General features: G+C 42.9%; 1 protein-coding gene across 2 annotated transcripts in view; it reads right to left on the reverse strand.

Annotated features, from left to right (window-relative positions):
* Positions 1-20,674, reverse strand: part of ITGA5 (integrin subunit alpha 5) — a 102,520-nt gene that overhangs the window by 42,160 nt on the left and 39,686 nt on the right. For both annotated transcript variants that reach the window (XM_058170198.1, XM_058170199.1), the window contains exons 3-8: positions 19,034-19,134; positions 9,235-9,358; positions 6,728-6,789; positions 6,332-6,377; positions 4,747-4,872; positions 2,303-2,347 (exon numbers count right to left, since the gene is read on the reverse strand). In XM_058170198.1, coding sequence (XP_058026181.1) covers positions 2,303-2,347; positions 4,747-4,872; positions 6,332-6,377; positions 6,728-6,789; positions 9,235-9,358; positions 19,034-19,134 — 504 coding nt within the window. The remainder of the gene's footprint in view (positions 1-2,302; positions 2,348-4,746; positions 4,873-6,331; positions 6,378-6,727; positions 6,790-9,234; positions 9,359-19,033; positions 19,135-20,674) is intronic.

Here is a 20,674-nt window from a genome sequence, read left to right on the forward strand (position 1 = left end):
CAATATGGCATTACAGCATGGGTTCTTCTACTTAGCAACCATTTGGAGTTACGACAGACTCCACCCTCCTCAAATCTATTTATGATCCAATTCTGAAGTTCCAATGGCTGCCCCCACTCACTGTAGTCACGTGACAGGATTTGGAGCAGCCAGCAACCAGCTCACGCTTAAAGTACAGTGTTTCTGCTGCTGGCCCACTTCTGCAGCCGCTTGCCGCCACTCACACGTGTCACCTGCAGGCTTCCATTTCACCTTCAGAGGCCTTCCCGGAAAGCCCTCTTCAGCCAATAACAGCTGTTATCGGCTGCAGAGGGGTTTCTGGAAGGCTCTGACAGTGAAACGGAAGCCGGGGGTGACACGAGCGTCAATCCGGATCTCGTTTCTTGGTTGTAGAGGGTTTTCTGGAAGACCTCTGATGGTGAAATGGAGGTTGGGGGCGACACACGCAAGTGACGGCAAGCGGCCGCAGAAGAACAAGGCCTGCAAGGCAAGACAGGTGTCGGGGTGTGTGAGGCCTGATAAGTAGGTTGGGGGATGGTCCACCCCTCCATCCCCACCCTAGCTTAATTTTTACCCGTGCAGCTCGCCCTACCCCATGCACCTCGGAGTGGGTGGATGTCTTAACTAGAGCTTATTTTGGGGGGTAGGGCTTGTATTGGGTGCACGTGTAAAAATCAAGTTAGGACTTACTTTTGGTCATATTTTGGGGGGAACACGGTAGCATCCCACAGCTACATGACTGAAATTTATGATGTTTCTGCCAGGACCTGGTATTTACTTCTGGTTTTTGGCAAACGCGGCTCTTAGCAAATGAAGAGTTCATTGAACAACCGCGGCATTCGCTTAACTACAGCATGTGCTTTATGGTTGCTGTGTTCACTTAACAACCATCTCAAAATGGTCATAAAATCAGGTGTAGTCACATGCTGACCCATTTAGAACCATCACGACTTATGGCCATAATTGCCAGACTCAATTATGGTCATATGTTGAACACTACCTGTAATACAAAGTACCGTATATACTCGAATATAAGCCGATCCGAGTATAAGCCGAGGTCCCCAATTTTACCCCAAAAACTGGGGTAAACTGGGGACTCGAGTATAAGCCGAGGGTGGGAAATGAGGCACCTACCGGTTGGGGAAACCCTCCCTCCCTCAGCTGAGAAGGCTGGCGGCTCCCCCGCCCCCCCCTCTCACTGCACCGGCAGGGCTTCCCCGCGCCGTCCGGTAAAATGTGAAAAAAAGAAAAGAAAAAAAAACTCGAGTATAAGCCGTATATACTCGAGTATAAGCCGAGGGGCTTAAAAAAAAAAAAAACTCGAGTATAAGCCGTATAGACCCGAGTATAAGCCGAGGGGACGTTTTTCAGCACAAAAAACATGCTGAAAAACTCGGCTTATACTCGAGTATATACGGTAAGTTTCTACTCCTCATTGAAGAGAAGGTAATCTAATCAGACACAGACTTGAGAGGATAATTAGAACTGCAGAAAAAACAATTGCTATCAACCTGCCTTCCATTGAGGACCTGTATACTGCACGAGTCAAAAAGAGGGCTGTGAAAATATATACAGACCCCTCACATCCTGGACATAAACTGTTTCAACTCCTACCCTCAAAACGATGCTATAGAGCACTGCACACCAAAACAACTAGACACAAGAACAGCTTCTTCCTCAATGTCATCACTCTGCTAAACAAATAATTCCCTCAACACTGCCAAACTATTTACTAAATCTACACTACTATTAATCTTCTCATCGTTCCCACCACCCATCTCCTTCCACTTATGACTGTATGACTGTAATTTTGTTGCTTGTATCCTTATAATTTATATTGATATTGTTTCCTGATTGCTTATTTGTACTCTATGACTATCATTAAGTGTTGTACCTTAGAATTCTTGATGAACATATCTTTTCCTTTATGTACACTGAGAGCACATGCACCAAGGCAAATTCCTTGTGTGTCCAATCACACTTGGCCAATAAAAAATTCTATTCTATTCTAAGTTATTTATCGTAACAACATTTGCTCTCCTAAGTACATGAAGCCTCCATTTTTGGTGATCAAAACAAAGCAGCAAACAAACAACAATTGAATTATATAGACAATCTGAAAATATTTTACTTTTAGAAAAGGGTTAATTGGCAAATTTAGTGGCATTTCATTCGGAAGGCAATATAAATTCTGTATTATTGGTATATATACAGTGCCAGCTTTTTATTCCCTCCCAAAAGCATACATGTACTATCTCCAGCAGCAATGAATGTGATAGTCCTCCCTCAAGCCCCATAATACCTTCAGTGGCATCTCCGCTGAATTCACCTACAGCCACAGAATAACCTAGAAACAAAACACAAGGAATAATGCAATGGATTTATTTATTTATTTATTTAAATTTTTAAATAAAAAAAAATTTGTCGCTAATAGCTACCAAGGCCCTTGGAGGGTCCCGTTAACATTGCAAACAACAGAGGATCCTAAATCACAAAATAATGCTTATGGTTTAGCCAGGAATGCAACCTATACTCAATATCACCTAAGCAGCCTCATCTCAGTTGGGTTCAGAATAGTCAGTCCTTGTGCTTTCCCTAAAGATCAGCATATATCATTTGTAGAGAGAGAAAAACCACCACCACAAGGTGAAAAAAATGCTTGCATTTGGCCCCAAAGAAAGATAAACTCATAGAACAGAGCTTATTTCAATTCCAGTGTGAACCCTCATTGGTTTGTTTCCCTGAAAAGGCAGCCAATCAGAAACAAAAGAAGCCCGTAGTATTTACAGTATTCTAGAACAGTCTTTTTCAGCCTTGAAGAGATGTGGTTTACAACTCCTAGAATTCTCCAGCCAGTTATGCTTCCCTTATTGGTTAGGGAATTTTGTGAGTTGAAGTCCACACATCTCCAAGTTGCCAAGACTCCCTAATAGTAAAGTTCATAAATAACTCATCACAGTTGTCCTCGAACAGTGTTTCCGACTGTTCAAGGACAACTGCGGTGAGTTATGAACTTTACTATTAGGGAATGACACACATCAGAGGCAACACTTCCCCTCAGAAATGAAGAACCACAGGTCAGGCAGAGCATATTGTCTGGTTGCGGTTTATAGTGACCTCCGAGTCACCTTACAAGTCCGTGGGCTTGATTTGCAACTCATTAACTAGCTTTATTCTCTGAACTTAAAGAGTGTGTAAAGTGGCTGACCTCTAGCCTAGGAGAATCAGACAAGCCAAGAACTCCTTCACCCTCTCTGCCAGTATGAACTGTAGTGAGTGCTTTCATGCAGCCTGGCCTTTTGTGTAAAGAGCACCTCAGGGGCTCAGCACTGGTTCCATCTATGTTCTTCGTTGCCTGCAGGCATGAAGAACCAAGCAAAAGACCTGCTGAGAGGAGAAGTGCTGCAGGTTCAGAAGGGATTAATGAACCTCCCTCCTGAGTTTTCTATTGGGGAGAGAACTGGGATTTCCAATTTGGGGAAGACAGATGAATTGTACGTGTTTGTTGAGCTCCTTGGAATCATGGACAACAAGGCAAGATGCTTTAAGGATCTGAATTTTGGGAGTCCAGCACAGTGTGGGTTTCAAATTCTTTTACTACCGGTTCTCTGGGTGTGGCATGGCTTGGTGGGCGTGGCTTGGTGGGCGTTCAGGGGAAGGATACTATAAAATCTCCATTTCCACCCCACTCCAGGGGAAGGAAACTGTAAAATCCCCATTTCCTCCCGATCAGCTGGGACTTGGGAGGCAGAGAATAGATGGGGGGCGGGGCCAGTCAGAATTTTTACTACCGGTTCTCCGAACTGCTCAAAATTTCCGCTACCGGTTCTCCAGAACTGGTCAGAACCTGCTGAAACCCATCTCTGGTCCAGCAGCTTAATCCTGGTATAAACAGATCTGAGGATGAGAGGTAGTTTGGTCTAGTGGTTAAGGCACCAGGCTAGAAATCAGGAGACAATGAATTCTATTTCCACCTTAGGCATGAAAGCCTGCTGGTGACCTTGGGCCAGTCCCTTTCTCAGCCCAATTCACCTCACAGGGTTATTGCAGAAAAAATAGGAGAAGGAAGGAATATTAGGTAAGTAAATCCTATTGAGGAGAGTAACAACAACAACAACAATAATAGCAGCAGCAGCTGTGGCAGTACCTGGAGACAGCAGAATAGAAGAGAAAGAATTGGAGAAGATAACAAAATACAAAGACCTAAATACAAAATAGAAATAGAACAACTGTGGCAGAGGCAAGCAAGGGTAGTATCAATAGTAATAGGCCCTTCGGGTGCAATCCCAAAACAACTGGAGCACCACTTGAACACCATTGGCATTGACAAATTCGCCATTGGTCAATTGCAGGTGGTTTTACTCAGAACAGCTTCCATCCTACAACAATATCTGTAACACTGTCAAACATCCAGATCTGCCTATCCCAGGTCCTTGGTAAGGGCTTGATAGGTAGGAAAAAATTCCAAACCTAGTCTGAACATCTGGCTAACTCTGTGATGATGATGATGAGGAGGAGGAGGAGGAGGAGGAAGAGGAGGATTACTAGTAGTATAGAAGTTAGAATAAAAATAAATAAATAAATGAGTCAACATCTGAGAAAAATCAATCCTGTGAAACTGGCTCCATAACCTAGGATGCCTATCCATGGCACACAAAATTAACAAAAGCAGAATGGCTGCCACGAAAAAAAAATTGTCACAGTCAAGGCTGCTTCTCCATCATCTGTCTTCTCTGTCGAACTCACCTAGGTAACTGTCATCCGCTTTGATGTGAGCCTGATGTGTCTTGAGCTCTTCTCTAACCACAACGATTAAATACTCGGGGTCATAGGATTCTTCAATGGCCTCTTGAGTTGCTGAGATCACTTGGCCTAAGGGGAAAGCAGGGTGCAAGAATTAGCGCCTTGAGCTAAGATCAGAGAGACCCAGGTTCAAATCCCCATTTAGGCTGGAAATCTCTTAAGGTGAGGAAAACTATTAATGTCTTGCAGCTCAAGTTATTTCACAGAATTCCTATGGAGAAATAAGTGAGAGGGGCGTCATGTTTCTTGGGGGGAATAGGCAAGAAATAACATAATGAAATTTGAGAGATGTCAGAGAAAGATTGTCGGAGACAATGTTCAGATATGTGAGGCAGCTGGCGCTTATGGTTATCAAGCAGTCACACGGAACTTGCAAACAAAATACATATTTCCAATAATGCCGTTTGTGAATCTTAGCTGCTGCTTTCCTGTTGAAACTTAAGAAAGGAATTCCAACCCCCATGGGTGAGAAGGTACGCTCGAAAATAGGACAAAGAATAAGATTTATCTGATCAGGCAAATAAACATTGTCGGATTAATGAATACATAAAACACAATGTATTTCAAGTAACAAAAACAGAGGGAAATATGCTTTGGAAAGAATCCAGTCCCTTCCTAGCCCTCTAAAAGGGATTCTACTCGATCTCACGGAGGCCTCCTTTTCTCTATATCAAATTGATATAAGAGTTCTGAATCAAAATCACTTATTTTCTGTGAGGGCCCTTTATGTGATGTTCTCAGACACCATACAGAGGGGATGGGGAGGGAGGAAAGGGGCACAAGGAAGCAAAGGAAAATAGATAGGTAGTCCTAGATTTACATCGGTTTATTTAGGGATTGTTTGGAATTTTTCCAGGACTGGAAAAGTGACTCATAACCATTTTTCACACTTACGACTGCTGCTGCAGCATCCCTGCGGTCATGTGATGAAAATTCAGATGCTTGGCAATTGACTCATATTTATGATGACTGCAGTGTCCCAGGGTCATGTGATCGCCTTTCACGAACTTCTGACCAGCGTAGTCAATGGGGAAGCCAGATCCCCTTAACAACCACGTTACTAACTTAACAACTGCTGCGATTCACTTAACAACTGCGGCAAGAAAAGTCGTAAAAAGGTGGGGTAAAACTCACCCAACAGCTGTCTTGCTTAGCAGCATAAATTTTGGGCTCAGTTGTGGTTGTAAGTTGAGGACTACTTGCATTTCCATTAGATCAGCTTTGCAAGCTTTGCAAAAACAGATTCCCCTATGGCACGAACAGCCACTTTGACAATGTGGCAACATCCACCTCTCTCTGGGCCTACACACATCATTCTAGCTGTTACCTCAAATTCCCAGTATTTTTTTAAATATACAGATCTCCCTAGTCTTTGCTGCTGCTGCCTTTTCTCTTCCTTCATGCCCAATTAAAATTCCTCACAGTACCGTTTCCCACTGTAACCTGGGCTGAAGGTGAAAGAGATAAAACCAAGGCCTGCCTCTAACCTATGTCGTGCAATTGTGGGTAGACGTAGCTGACAACTCACCTTGCCAGAAGTAGCTTCCAGGGCCACCAAGAAGAACCCGTCCTGCCTGCAGAGAGAAAGACATTTTTTAAAATCCACAAAATTCTTATTTAACCACCTTTACCTCAATGTATTGGAGATTTCCCCCTTAAATGTCCAAACTAGGGGTGCAATCCAGCAGGTTCTGACAGGTTCTGGAGAACCGGTAGCAGAAATTTTGAGCAGTTCAGAGAACCAGCAAATACCACCTCTGGCTGGCCCCAGAGTGGGGTGGGAATGGGGATTTTGCAGTATCCTTCCCCTGCCATGCCCACCAAGCCACGCTCACAAAACCGGTAGTAAAAAAAAATTTGGATTTCGCCACTGGTCCAAACTTAATGTGTATTGTCCTTACACTCAAAAAGGAAGGAAACTGACCTTTGTGAATTCAGCACTGAAGCCACTTTGACAATAGCCTTGTCCAGCAGGTGAGTTTAGATCTGGCAGGAGAGAAAGGGAAGAAGAGAGTTGAGAAATTCAGAGATGCTAAACAAGAAATGAGTGGCATGAAATCATGGTGCAACAACAGTCTATGTGGGTAATGTAAGAAGCCATTGATATTGCAGCTTCAATTTTTTAATGCGATGTCTTTCAATTGTGTTTCCTGCACATGGAGGCACACATGTATTAGAGGAGGTTCAGGATAAAACTCTCACTTAAAGGCATCAAGAAATAGGAATCCAAGATTATCTCTTCTGCTCCCCTCGCTTCTTCTATCCCTCAAATTAAACCCATCATTTAATCTGATGTAAACTGAGCAAAGCTTCATCAAAATGGCTGAGCATCAGACATGGAGAACATGTGGTGTTCATTAACAATCAGAAGGGCCACAGGTTTTCCATCCTGCAGTGCAGAGCTTAAAAAAAAAAGGGGGGGGGGGCGCATACATGAATTGCTTATTTTAATAACATAGCGGGATGTATTTCTTTAAACACTTCATTAATGCTTCCTGAATGATAAAAGTGGAAAGATGGGTTACAAGCAGGGATGTGCCAAGTTCTTCTATTTGGGAGTGGAACATTCTGCTTCTCCTCTGGATTAGCCAATTTCTTTTGGACTGTGCCATTTCAAGGGTGGTCTGGCGGGTTTCAGAAGTAAATCATCTAAACTGGAAGCAGTTTGAGGCATCTTGGGTGTGGTCTGGGCATGAAACAGGCCTGTTTCATCCAGAATGCCATGTCTAGGATACCTCAAACTGTTTCCGATTCAGAGAATTTACTTTCAGAAACAATCATACTGCCCCAAAGTGGCACGGTCCAGAGGGGAATAGAATGTTCTTTAGTTCAAAGGAATGTTTCGTTCCCCACATCTCTAGTCATGACAGAAAGAGATTTCTTCCAGCAAGCATTTAAAACAATATTTTAATTCAATGCCATCTGGAAAGAGGCACCAGCTGTGCCTTGCCTTCCAAAAGGCATAGGCATGGAACAACACTCCCTTAGTCTCATTTACATACGTGTTTTGGGATTAGTTAGAATTCACATTTTTATTTATTAATCAAATTTATAGAGCCACCCATCTCATCAAAGGCATCTCTGGGCAGCACACAAGAAATATTTGGGAAGCATCATTGAGAAGACGTACAACATCTCTCGCTTTCTGTCCGTCTCTCTCCCTCTTTCTCACTCAATCATTATTATTTTTATAAATAATAATAATCAAATAGAGCTGGAAGGGACCTTGGAGGTCTTCTAGTCCAGCCCCCTGCTCAAGCAGGAGAACCTGTACAATCTCAGACAAGTGACTTTCCAGTCTCTTCTTATAAACGTCCAGTGATAGAATAGAATAGAATAGAATAGAATAGAATAGAATAGAATAGAATAGAATAGAATAGAATAGAATAGAATAGAATAGAATAGATTAGATTTTTTTTAATTGGCCAAGTGTGATTGGACACACAAGGAATCTGTCTTGATGCATACGCTCTCGGTGTACATAAAAGAAAGGATACATTCATCAAGAATCATAAGGTACAACTCTTAATGATAGTCACAGGGAAACAGTCAATATAAATCTTAAGGATACCAGCAACAAAATAACTCAAGGTGGCCAATATACTTAATACTCCTTCCTCTTTTCCCCACAATACCAACCCTGTTAGATGGGCTGAGCTGAGAGTGAGTGACTGGCCCATGATCACTCAGCCGGGTTTCATGCCTAAGGCATGACTAGAACTCACAGTCTCCTGGTTTCTAGGCCAGCCCCTCAGCTACTACTCCAAACTGTGTTATGCTCCAAAATATGGCATAAAGGCCTCCAGCCTGGGAATCTAGCACTGCCAATGTGCTATAGACACCATGTGATATTTACTTCTCCCTGTTCCCCCTGACGTTTTACATCACTAAAGCATGCTTTCAGTTCTGGATCATCTGTTCAGAGAAAGATCAAAAATGACAAGGGATAATAATGATTGTTTTCTCTGAGGAGAGCCTAAAGGGGATAGAGATATGGACCACAGCTGCCATAAATAGTTGATTTTAAATTGGGGTTTTAGTGATTTTAAATTTTTAAATTTTTTAAAATTATCGGCCGTTTATTAATAGTTTCTTTTAATTTCTTTTAATTGTATATATTCTGTATTTTATTCCGGCTGTACACCGCCCTGAGTCCTTCGGGAGAAGGGCGGTATAAAAATCTAATAAAATAAAATAAATAAATAAATAAAATTCCATAAATGAGTAAGCTCTCCCACTGCAGCCATTTTCTAAGAGGGCACACACAGCATGCTCTCAATGTTTCAAATTGTCCAACAGACTTCAAAGGTTGGAGACCCAGGCCAGATGTCTTGAGGTTCCCCTCCCCATTGACTATTCTTTATTTTAGAGGATGAAGTTATACAATAACATTTTCATTAACAATCCCTTCTCTCATAGACCGCATATTACCTGAGCGGCAAGGAGCATATTCTACGAATTTAGTAAAGTTGTTGATTGACAGGTAGCATGTGCCCACAACTTCACGTTGAGGTTCATCCTTAGTTGTCCGCCAGCTGTACAAGGGGGCACAGGCCTGGTAGGAAAAAAAAATCACCCTGGTAAGCAAAGGCAGAGAGCTCAAGGGTCAATGAGTGGCATCTAACCTACAGCCAACCTTTCCATTGTTGTCATTAGATCAGCTAGGCCAGGCCCTACCAGAGGGAAACCCTGCCTTCAGAAAATCGCTGTTCCATAGCTTCTCCAACAACCAACTTCCTTTCCAATACTTTCATTCACAAGCAGTTAGGTTCTTATCCCATCCTGAACATCAGTTCCTATGAAGGGTTTAGCCTTCCTTTCAAGCAGCCAACTCAGGCAGCAAATGTTAAGAGGTAAATAGAATAGAATATAATTTTTTATTAGCCAAGTGTGATTGGACACACAAGGAATTTATCTTGATGCATATGCTCTCAATGTACATAAAAGAAAAGATACGCTCATCAAGAATCATAAGGTACAACACTTAATGACAGACCTAGGGTACAAATAAGCAATCAGGAAACAATCAATATCAATATGAATCAAAGACAGATGTTGAAGGCCATGTGACCTGCATGCTCATACACACACACACACACACAAACATCCTTGCTGCTATCTCTCTGTCTTAAATTGCAATGGAAAATCTTGCTCTGTTGCCGATATTGACAAAAGTCAGGTTACTTCCGCGGAACAAGAACATGGCTGATAACCGCTTCTTCATCTGAAACAGCCAAATGCCTTGATTCAGTCCAGTCTAGAAAAATAAAGCCTCTAGCCTCATCACTGGCAGCAATTTGTTTAAAGCAGGATAGGTTTGACAGTGTCTCTGATTAAGGTGTCTTCAGATTTGTTAATTAACGTGAGTTCCTGTTTTGGATATAAGTTCTTGAAATGTATAAATACTGCTCAGAGACTTCCCAGTGCAGCCTCTGCTAAAACTGGCAAGTTTTAGAAGTTGCTTTAAAGCCTCACCATTGGCTAAAATAAACCCCTGCTTGTGCTTCTTCCTGGGGCTGTTTCTACTTTTTGCTCTCACTTGTTTCTTACAGGAGCAATCTGTATTTCAGACTTTGAATATTTGATTTTGCAAAGCAGCCTGAAATCAAAACTGAGGAAAAATAATCTGCCTAGCCATCTTTCTATCTACCTTTATAGTTCAAGCAAACAGATCGTAAAGTAAAATGTGTCTCTAATATAATTTGGGGGAGGAACCCAACGACACCAGAAGAGAAAGGAATTCCTTTCCCTATACAATGGTGCCAAACCCCAAACCCACATGGTTAAAGAGCTGGAGGCTCTTCTTCTGCCTCTCCCACCCCCACCCCCACCCCCACCCTCGAAATTGCCTTTTTAGCTACACCCCTCTTTAGGGTGTTGGAGAGTTGAAGCAGTAATCTGCAGTATAGCTAAGTGACGACTGAAGTAGGAAAAAAAACAGCGCAATAGCATTCTTGACCCATGAACTCTTTCAATCAGTGGCAGGTAAAACTAAATGCAGATGTTGATAAATGAAAAATTTTTCTAAGGTGGTTTTTTTTTTAGACGTATCGTAATCAAGAATCTATTGAATGAAAACTTCAAACTTCCCTTTGAAGTGGCCAGGAAAATATTCTTCATTCCAAATGTCTGTTAGAGGCTTCCTGGAAGAAGCATTGAATTGGCATGATCTACAATCTTCAGACCAGTGATAGATTCACGTTAACCCTCAAGATAGCAGAATAACATAGTTGGAAGGGAACTTGGAGGTCTTCTAGTCCAACCACTTTGGTTCGGCAGAAATGATATTTTTTTCATGTTAAACTTTATAGGAAAAATTTGTTGTTGTTTTTTAAAAAACAAAAACTTAGAAAGTGGTGTTAGATCGGGGTGAAATCCAGCAGGTTCTGGAGAACAGGTAGCGGAAATTTTGAGCAGTTCGGAGAACCAGCAAATTCCACCTCTGGCTGGCCCCAGAGTGGGGTGGGAATGGGGATTTTGCAGTATCCTTCCCTGGAGTGGGGTGGGAATGAGATTCTGAAATATCCTTCCCCTGCCACGCCCACCAAGCCACGCCCACAGAACTGGTAGTAAAAAAAATGGATTTCACCACTGTGTTAGATTGATGACAAGCCCAAAAGCCACTCCTTTATCTCTTCTTCCCCTTGAGGATTTGGATTAAACAGCCTCTCTGCTCCCTGCTAGTGGCGACAGCATTTAAACTACAAGACTTCTAGCCTTCGTGAGTAGAAAGATTTTGTTCCAAATGTTGGGATCAATAGATTTAGAACAGGGTTCTCCAACCTTGACAACTTTTAAGACTTGTCGACTTCAACTCCCAGAATTCTTCATCCAGTTTGTGGACCTCTTGGCTTGGCTGAAGAATTCTGGGAGTTGAGGTCCACAAGTCTTAAAGTTGCGAAGGTTGGGGTTCCCTGATTTAGAAGACAAATGTGTGTGAAGGGGATGGGGAGGAAAGAGGGGGGGTGGGACGGAATCTGAGCAGGATTCTCCACAGTCCAAAATGTCAGGGTTTGGATTTCATTGCCCTGTATAGACCTGCCCCTCCCGTTGAATAGCACAAGCGGAACAATGAGTGAAATGTATACACTTCACGGCATTCTTTCTTTTTAAGAAAACACCACAAGCAGAGAGAATAAACAATGGGCATTATAAAGCCATTTTATACACAAGCAGGAATTTGCAACAACTTAGATCCTTCCATATATTGTTGATTGGAAGGCTGGCAGCCTAAAACACCCGGGCAGCCTCTTTTTTTGTTGAAAAGTCCTGGCCGCAAAGGAGACCGGCTGTGTGTAATGTAACAAGCAGGTCTTGATAGCTATCTTTAAATACTCAGCTGCTTCAAAGAGGACCTAAGATAACTCTCGTCTCTTATCACAAACAACTGGACAAGATGCCAATTCCTTGAAAACGGCAGGAAGGCTGACTCGAGGGTAGCATTAAGGGCAGAACAAATATTTCCCAACTAAGTAAAAATGGAAAGAGGCAATCAAGAAGCTGCCTAGGCCCGGGGTCTCCAACCTTGGCAACTTAAAGACTTGTGGACTTCAACTCCCAAGCTGGCCGAGGAATTCTGGGAGTTGAAGTCCACAAGTCTTAAAGTTGCTAAGGTTGGAGACCCCTGGCCTAGGCCATCTTGAATACTGAACTGACTTTATAGAGAGTCTAGTATTTTTAACACTAGTGATCTCCAGATGTGTGGACTTCAAATTCCCAGAATTCCCCAGCCAGCATGGCCATGGCTGAGAAACCTGAGCATTTGGGATCATGCCAAACTGGAAGTCAATGCTATTTGGGGAGAGCAGAGTCTGGTCTGTAATAAAAGGGTGATTGATTGGGAGATCAGAGAGTTACAATTGACTTTTGCAGGCTGCAAAACCACTTGCACTTTGGGGTGCTTGTATGCAGCTTTCAAATTCAGGCTGCACACTGGAGTACCAGCCTGTACTGACAGGGGGAAAAAAACAACAGACAGGGACATCCCCAACTGTCTTGATTTTATTTTTTGCTTGCTATCCCTCCCCCCCCCCATTTCCTTCTTTCCTTCAGGAGCTCAAGGTGACATACAGAGCACTCCCTCCTCAATTTTTTCCTCAAACAACAACCCTGTGAGGTAGGTAAAGAGTGAATTTCCTGAAGTCATCAAAAAGGAACTTCCATAGAGATCTTAACGTTAAATATAGAACCTAAACCAGAATTTTTCTTATTGGGCATTAAAGGTAAAGGTTCCCCTCGCACATATGTGCTAGTCGTTGTCGACTCTAGGGGGCGGTGCTCATCTCCATTTCAAAGCTGAAGAGCCAGCGCTGTCCAAAGACGTCTCTGTGGTCATGTGGCCGGCATGACTCAACACCAAAGGTGCACGGAACGCTGTTACCTTCCCACCAAAGGTGGTCCCTATTTTTTCTACTTGCATTTTTACATGCTTTTGAAACTGCTAGGTTGGCCAAAGCTGGGACAAGTAACGGGAGCTCACCCCGTTACATGGCAGCACTAGGGATTCGAACCGCTGAGCTGCCGACCTTTCGATCGACAAGCTCAACATCCTAGCCCCTGAGCCACCGTGTTATTAGGCATTATATATATATATATGTGTGTGTGTGTGTGTTTTCTGAGGTTTTCGCGGGTGTTTGTATGTAGATCTTTGGTTATTCGGGTTTTCTCCCGCGTAAAATTGGAAGTGTCTTGGCGACGTTTCGACGAAGTCTCATTCGTCATCTTCAGGCTTCAGCTTCGTGCTTCTGGGAGCAATGTGTGACTGCAGCTGTTTCTTCCTTTTTAACTGCTAGTGGGGGTTTGAACTGATTGGGTGGGAGCTTGGCTGTGCTCTGATTGGATGGGGGTTTTTTGGTGCTCTGATTGGATGGGGGTGTGTCCTCTTTGGGTGGGGGCTTGGTTGTGCTCAGATTAGTCTGAGCTGCAGGGGGATTTGAGCTGGTGAGCTTCACAGCTGTTGTCCGGCTTCGTGTTCGCGGTCGTGCCACATCTTCACAGTGGGTGTCCGTCTGCTGCATGTATGGATTGGAGGGGTTTGAAATGGCCAATGTTGCAGCTGCGGTCTGGCTTCTGGTCCTTAATCGTGCTTCATGATCAGTGTGGGTTTGGGTCTGATTTCTGGGTGGATGTGTGATGGTGACATCCTGTGTGGACCTCGTGAGTGTGGGTCTGGTGTCATTCCTCGTGTTTGGAAACCTGCCCTTATTGACAAACGTGTCCCTAACACGAGGAATGACACCAGGCCCACACTCACGAGGTCCACACAGGATGTCACCACAACACATCCACCCAGAAAGCAGACCCAAACCCACACTGATCATGAAGCACGATTAAGGACCAGAAGCCAGACCGCAGCTGCAACATTGGCCATTTCAAACCCCTCCAATCCATACATGCAGCAGACTGACACCCACTGTGAAGATGTGGCACGATCGCGAACACGAAGCCGGACAACAGCTGTGCAGCTCACCAGCTCAAATCCCCCTGCAGCTCAGACTAATCTGAGCACAACCAAGCCCCCACCCAAAGAGGACACACCCCCATCCAATCAGAGCACCAAAAAACCCCCATCCAATCAGAGCACAGCCAAGCTCCCACCCAATCAGTTCAAACCCCACTAGCAGTTAAAAGGAAGAAACAGCTGCAGTCACACATTGCTCCCAGAAGCACGGTTGAAGCCTGAAGATGACGAATGAGACTTCGAAACGCCGCCAAGACACTTCCAATTTTACGGGAGAAAACCCGAATAACCAAAGATCTACATATATATATATATATATATATATATATATATATATATATATATATATATATATATATATATATATATATAATTATTATATTATATTGTATTAGGCATTATAAAGGGCAAATATAACAATTTACCTAATATTATGTATATTAACACCAGCAAGATTAGCCTTTGCTCAAAAATGGAAAAGCAAAGAAACCCCTACAGAAGGAGAAGTGCTAGCCCAAATCCTTACTTGTGCAGAAATGGACAGACTCACTTTGGAGTTCAAGGATAAAAATGAATCAGCATACTATGAAATCTGGACTAAATTTTATCGATGGTTGGACAAGAGAAGGAATGCTGAGATTGAATGTTTAGAAATTTGTTTGTTAAATTTGTGTGTGAGACATGAATATATTGAGTATTGATATAGCTGTTACAGAGGAAATAACTTATATGTCTGAAATGTAAGAAGTAATGTAAATCTATACAAAGATAAGGAAGTGTACTATCTACAAGGTTAAATTTGATGACAGTGTTTAAAACCAGAGACGGCAAACCATGTCCATTGTTTTTAATTTAAATTACTAATAAAAAACTTTTTATTAAAAAATGAAAAAGGAACTTCCATGACTGAGAGTGGGCTTAAACCTGCATATCTCCAGCACCTTTAACCATGACATCACACTGGCTTCTGTTGTTCAGAGCTCAGAAACAGACTATCCCTTGATGAAAGCTAGTTCAGGCCACAAAGAACGACTCATCTTGCCATGAGGTTCAGCGTGGCACATTCCTGTTGATCCCTATACAGACCATGATCCGGTTCCTGAAGTGCTTGAGAGAAATCACATGGGACAGTTTAAAAGAGAGAGCAAGCAGTAAGGGGTAATCTGTTTCTACCCTAAAATCACAAGGCAAGAGAAAATTCTAATGGCAGGGCTTGGTTGTTGCACCATATATTTTTCCTATCTTTGCAGTCTAAACTATGAGGGATAACTCAGCCTGTACAGGCTCCTCTCATCAGTACATGTGGTTAAAAAAGAATTCAGCACATACTGGACAACCCCCACAATAAGATTCACAGCTAAGGTTACCAACATGCTGCATCTAGATAAGATCAAATTTACAAACCCGCCAGATCTGCGGGATTTGAAAATGTATACTTCATGGACATAATTTGGTCTGCTCTCTTAAAAGCAGGAGGTATTAAAATCCTGCTTTTGCAACGGGATGAGCTCCTGTTCCTTGCCCCAGTTCCTGCCCACCTAACAGTTCAAAAGCATGCAAATGCGAGTAGATTAATAGGTACCACTTGGGTGGGAAGGCAATAGTGCTCTGTGTGCCGCCTTTGATGTATAGCCATGCTGGCCATATCACCCTAGAAACTGTCTTCAGACAAGGCTGGATCCCTTGGCCAAGAAACAGAGATGAGCACTACACCCTAGATCAAACACAAAATTGGACAGGGAAACCTTTATCTTTTTACACACACACACACACACACACAGACACACATTTTTAAAAAATGAAAACATTTTTTTTTGGGCCGCGGTGTGGCTCAGGCTGTAAGAAGCCTGTTATTAAAACACAGCTGCCTGCAATTACTGCAGGTTCTAGTCCCACCAGGTCCAAGGTTGACTCAGCCTTCCATCCTTTACAAGGTAGATAAAATGAGGACCCAGATTGTTGGGGGGGCAATAAGTTGACTTTGTAAATATACAAATAGAATGAGACTATTGCCTTACACACTGTAAGCCGCCCTGAGTCTTCGGAGAAGAGCGGGATATAAATGTAAATAAAATTTAAATTTAAAAATTTAAATTTAAATTTAAAAAATTTAAATTTAAATTTAAATTTCCAAGACATCTAATCCTGAATTCCTTATTTCCAAGGGAGTTATCTAAAACAGGGGTCTCCAACCTTGGCAACTTTAAGACTTGTGGACTTCAACTCCCAGAATTCCTCAGCCAGCTTTGCCATGCTGGCTGGGGAATTCTGGGAATTTGAAGTCCACACATCTGGAGATCACTAGTGTTAAGAATACTAGACTCTCTATAAAGTCAGTTCAGTATTCAAGATGGCCTAGGCCAGGGGTCTCCAACCTTAGCAACTTTAAGACTTGTGGACTTCAACTCCCAGAATTCCTCGGCCAGCTTGGGAGTTGAAGTCCACAAGTCTTAAAGTTGCCAAGGTTGGAGACCCCTGATCTAAAAGTCTGGAAGCCGAATTGGTGTTTTTTTTTTAAAAGGAAGCATGGGGCAATCTTAACCACTGGGAAATAAGTACAGATAGTCCTCAACCTACGACCACAATGGAGCCCAAAATTTCTGTTGCTAAGCCATATTGTTGTGAAGTGAGTTTTGCCCCGTGTGATGACCTTACTTGCCACAGGTGTTAAGTGAATCACCGCTAGTTGCTAAGCTAGTAGCATGGCTATAAAGTGAATCTGGTTTCTCCACCGACTTTGCTTGTCCAGAAGGTTGTAAAAGGGGTTCATGTCACTCCGGGACACTGCAACGGTCATAAATGTGAGTCAGTGACCAAGCATATGAATTTTAATCATGTGACCGTGGGAATGCTGCGACGGTCTTAAGTGTGAAAAACAGTAATAGGCCACTTTTTTCGACCATATTGTAACTTTGAATGGTCACTAAAAGAACTGTTGTAAATTTTACCTGTAGCATGTTTAGCAATAGAAAAACTAGCCTAGGAGTTGGCTAAGCCAGAGTTTCAATTTTCCTTTAATAATCGTGTCTTTAAAAAAGTTTTTTGCAACTTAACATAAGAATAATCTCTACAGGTAGTCCTCGATTTACAACAGTTCATTTAGTGACCATTCAAAGTTACTGTCGTGTCCCACTCCTCCGCTGACGGCTGGGTCAGGGAAATCCGAATCAGGCTTGCCTCTGCAGCTCTGCCCAAAGTCCTGGCAAAGTCCTCAGAGCAGGCAGGAGACCAGTAAGTGACTTCAGCAAGATAAGTTTGACTTTTGCCTGACTCAGAGACTGCCAGAAAGTAGATCCTTTATATAGGCCATGGGGTGTGGCTCCATGACTCAGCACTCATTAAGGCCTGCCCCTCCCTTCCTTCTGTTGCCTCCGCCTATCCAGTCTTCTGATGCGAGGGTCACTCCAATCAGCTGTTGTTGGGAGTAAACCCTCCTCAGGCTCACCGGCTGTGGAGGAGGGGGAGGGGTCTAGCTGCTCCGTTTGCCTGGGCATGGAGTCAGGGCTGGGGCAGGGAGATTCTCCTTCTGCAGTTTGTGTGGGCATGGAGCCAGGACTGGGGCCGGGAGGCATACATTCCTCAGTGTTCGGGAGCAGGTAAGAAGGCCCCGGCTGCTCTGAGGGCGGGCAAGACACAACAGTTACAATGGCACTGAAAATGGTGACTTATGACCATTTTTCAAACGACTGTTGCAGGATCCCCGTGGTCACGTGATCAAAATTCAGATGCTTGGCAACTGGTTTGTATTTATGATGGTTGCAGTGTCCCGGGGTCATGTGATCTCCTTTTGCGACCTTCTGACAAGCAACGTCAATGGGGAAGCCACATTCACTTAACCCTGTTGCTAACTTAAGAACCGCAGGAATTCACTTAACAACTGTGGGAAGGAAGGTGGTAAAACGGGGCAATCTCACTTCACAAATGTCTCACTTTATCAACATAAATTTTTGGCTCAATTCTGGTCATAAGTCGAGGACTACCTGCACTGACTGCCTAACCTGGTGACCACCCATATGGGTTTGACAATAGCTCCCATCACCCAGCCGGAGCAGCAGAACTGGCTGGACTTATGGGAGCTGCACAATGGGGTGGGGGACGGGACTGGGGATAAGCAGATTGGAGAAGGTTGTTTTGCAGACATCCTTAAAAAAATACCTTTCACAAGGTAATATGATGTGACCACAGACATCATGTTGCAATTGTAGCCTGAATAATAAAGATTGAAAAGTAAGATGCCTGGTCTTCTAATATGAACATGAATTAAACGTTAAGATGGCCAGGAGAGAAAGAGAGAGACAGTGGAGTTAGCAGTATCTTCTGTTTGTTTTCTAAGAAGTTAAGTCCGGCTTTGGTTGAGGAGCTTTGCTCCAAGATGTATCACTGCAGAGTTATAAACTTGTTATGAGCCTGTGGATGAAAAGACTACTATTTCCACACAGTGGGTGAGAAGGGCATGTGTCTCCAAAAATCAATGCAGTGGCACCGTGGTTTTTGTTTCTCAAGACACAGGAAGAAATACTTCAGTTTTGGATTTCATCACTCCCAGATTTCAGCTGATCTCACAACAGCCAACAATGTGGTTGTGACAACTTCAATCATCCTGGAGCATCTCTCTTGGGATCAGAGATTCTTGTACTACCACATCTACCATCCAAAGCATCTCCATCAGCAAAGGAAGGAAGCAAGCAAGCAAAGTAATCTATGACTGAGCTCGAATCATTTGCACAAACGCCTCCTGTTCAACTATCCATTATGGCAGCCAACACTTACCAAGATGGATTTGTCGTGTGATCGCACGGTAGCTCCAAACCATTGGAGCGATTTAAATTCCATTTGCTCTAGCGTCCCATTGAGTTCGTCCAAACGGGATCCTGCAACACAAAGTACAAATGTGGCCTAAAGACGCATTTTTAAATATTTCAGTATTTGCGACACAATTTTTATCTCTGGTGGAAAAAAAAAACAGATGTTAGTCTCAAGACAAGAAAAAGTTGCTAGGGTTTTAATACTGCACTAAGTTTTCCTTAGTGGAGGTTAATAAATAAACCAAATTAGCTAAGTTCACACAACCCAGGGTTGAAAAACATTTGAGCTGTATACTGAGCTGTGGCTTTTGTTCAATATATGGTATTCGAGGCCTGAGATCCGGCAAATATTGCAGTCTAGCACCTTCCATCCCAAGAAAATTGCTGGCTTGAAAAAGAATCAATAAAATAATCCAAACCAAAGCAACCGGCCTCCACCCTAGTATCCTATGATAGACTTCTGCATGAGTTAATAATTTGGCTTTGCTTCCTTAGCTTTTGAGAAATTCTGCCACATCTGAGTATACTAGACCATTCTGTGCCGAACAGTGCAGAAATACCCAGAGGTTTTCTGTTGTCTTCCTGCATGATTTAATGCTTCTTCCAAAGACTAAATATTATATGTCCTGATCAGCAATTCAAGCAGAAATTCTATTAATAAACACTTTCTAAAAGTACAATTTTTCCAGAAGGCACTCGTCCAATTTTAATTTAGCATGGGGGGAGTGGGTTTGAAGAGGTACCTCAGCTGTCAGAAATTCCAAAAACCTTGGCCTAGAAATTTTAAACGATGACCTCGATTTTCCTGATAATTGGTGCTGTTGGTTTCAATCCAGACCTGAAAAGGCATCCCTCTGGCTCCGAATCAAAGAAGTTCACTAATATTCCCACTGCTCAGTGCCAAGGCAACAGTCCAGAAGAATACAGCAATGCATCCTGGGATCTTGGAATAAGACACCATGTTGTCTTTTTCCTCTCTCCCAAAATCCCATTGCAGAGTGAATTCAGTGAATTGCTGCAGGCCAGGTGCAAGCAATTGAAAAGAGTTACTAGTTATTTCTGGTCTGGAAAGGCCTTTCCATTTCTCTTCCTCCCCTGCCAAAAATGCTGTTACATTCTATATAATTCTCTCCACTTCCACCCTCCTGCTTCATTCCATTGACACTGTTGCCTGAAAAGTTTAAAAAAAGAAAAAAGAACAAGCAAAAACCCTTTTCATTGTTTACGGTTTCAAAAATCCCACAACGCTGCTCTGACGAGGACTACAGAAATTCCTTCACTATTTATTCACAGAGAGAGAGAAAAAATGTCATAATACCATATTGTTTTCCATCTCTCCCCCCACTCCACCCCAATTTCCCATTGTTTCCCTTTGGCAGGAGAAGGGAGGACTCAAATGTGGGCAAAGAAGAGGGCAGAGGAAGTTCCTGTGTCTCAAAAAACGCAGACAACTTTCTGCATCCCCACCCTGAAACCCACCACCACAATCTGCCTGAACTGTCTCACATCTACGATTGCTGCAATTCTCCATCTTGTGAGACGAAGAGCCCCAAGGCCTCTTAAAACCTTCTCAAGACTCCTACATGAAAAGATTAATTCTTTCCCT

The sequence above is a fragment of the Ahaetulla prasina genome, chromosome 2, assembly GCF_028640845.1.
Source record: "Ahaetulla prasina isolate Xishuangbanna chromosome 2, ASM2864084v1, whole genome shotgun sequence".
Taxonomy (NCBI): Eukaryota; Metazoa; Chordata; class Lepidosauria; order Squamata; family Colubridae; genus Ahaetulla; species Ahaetulla prasina.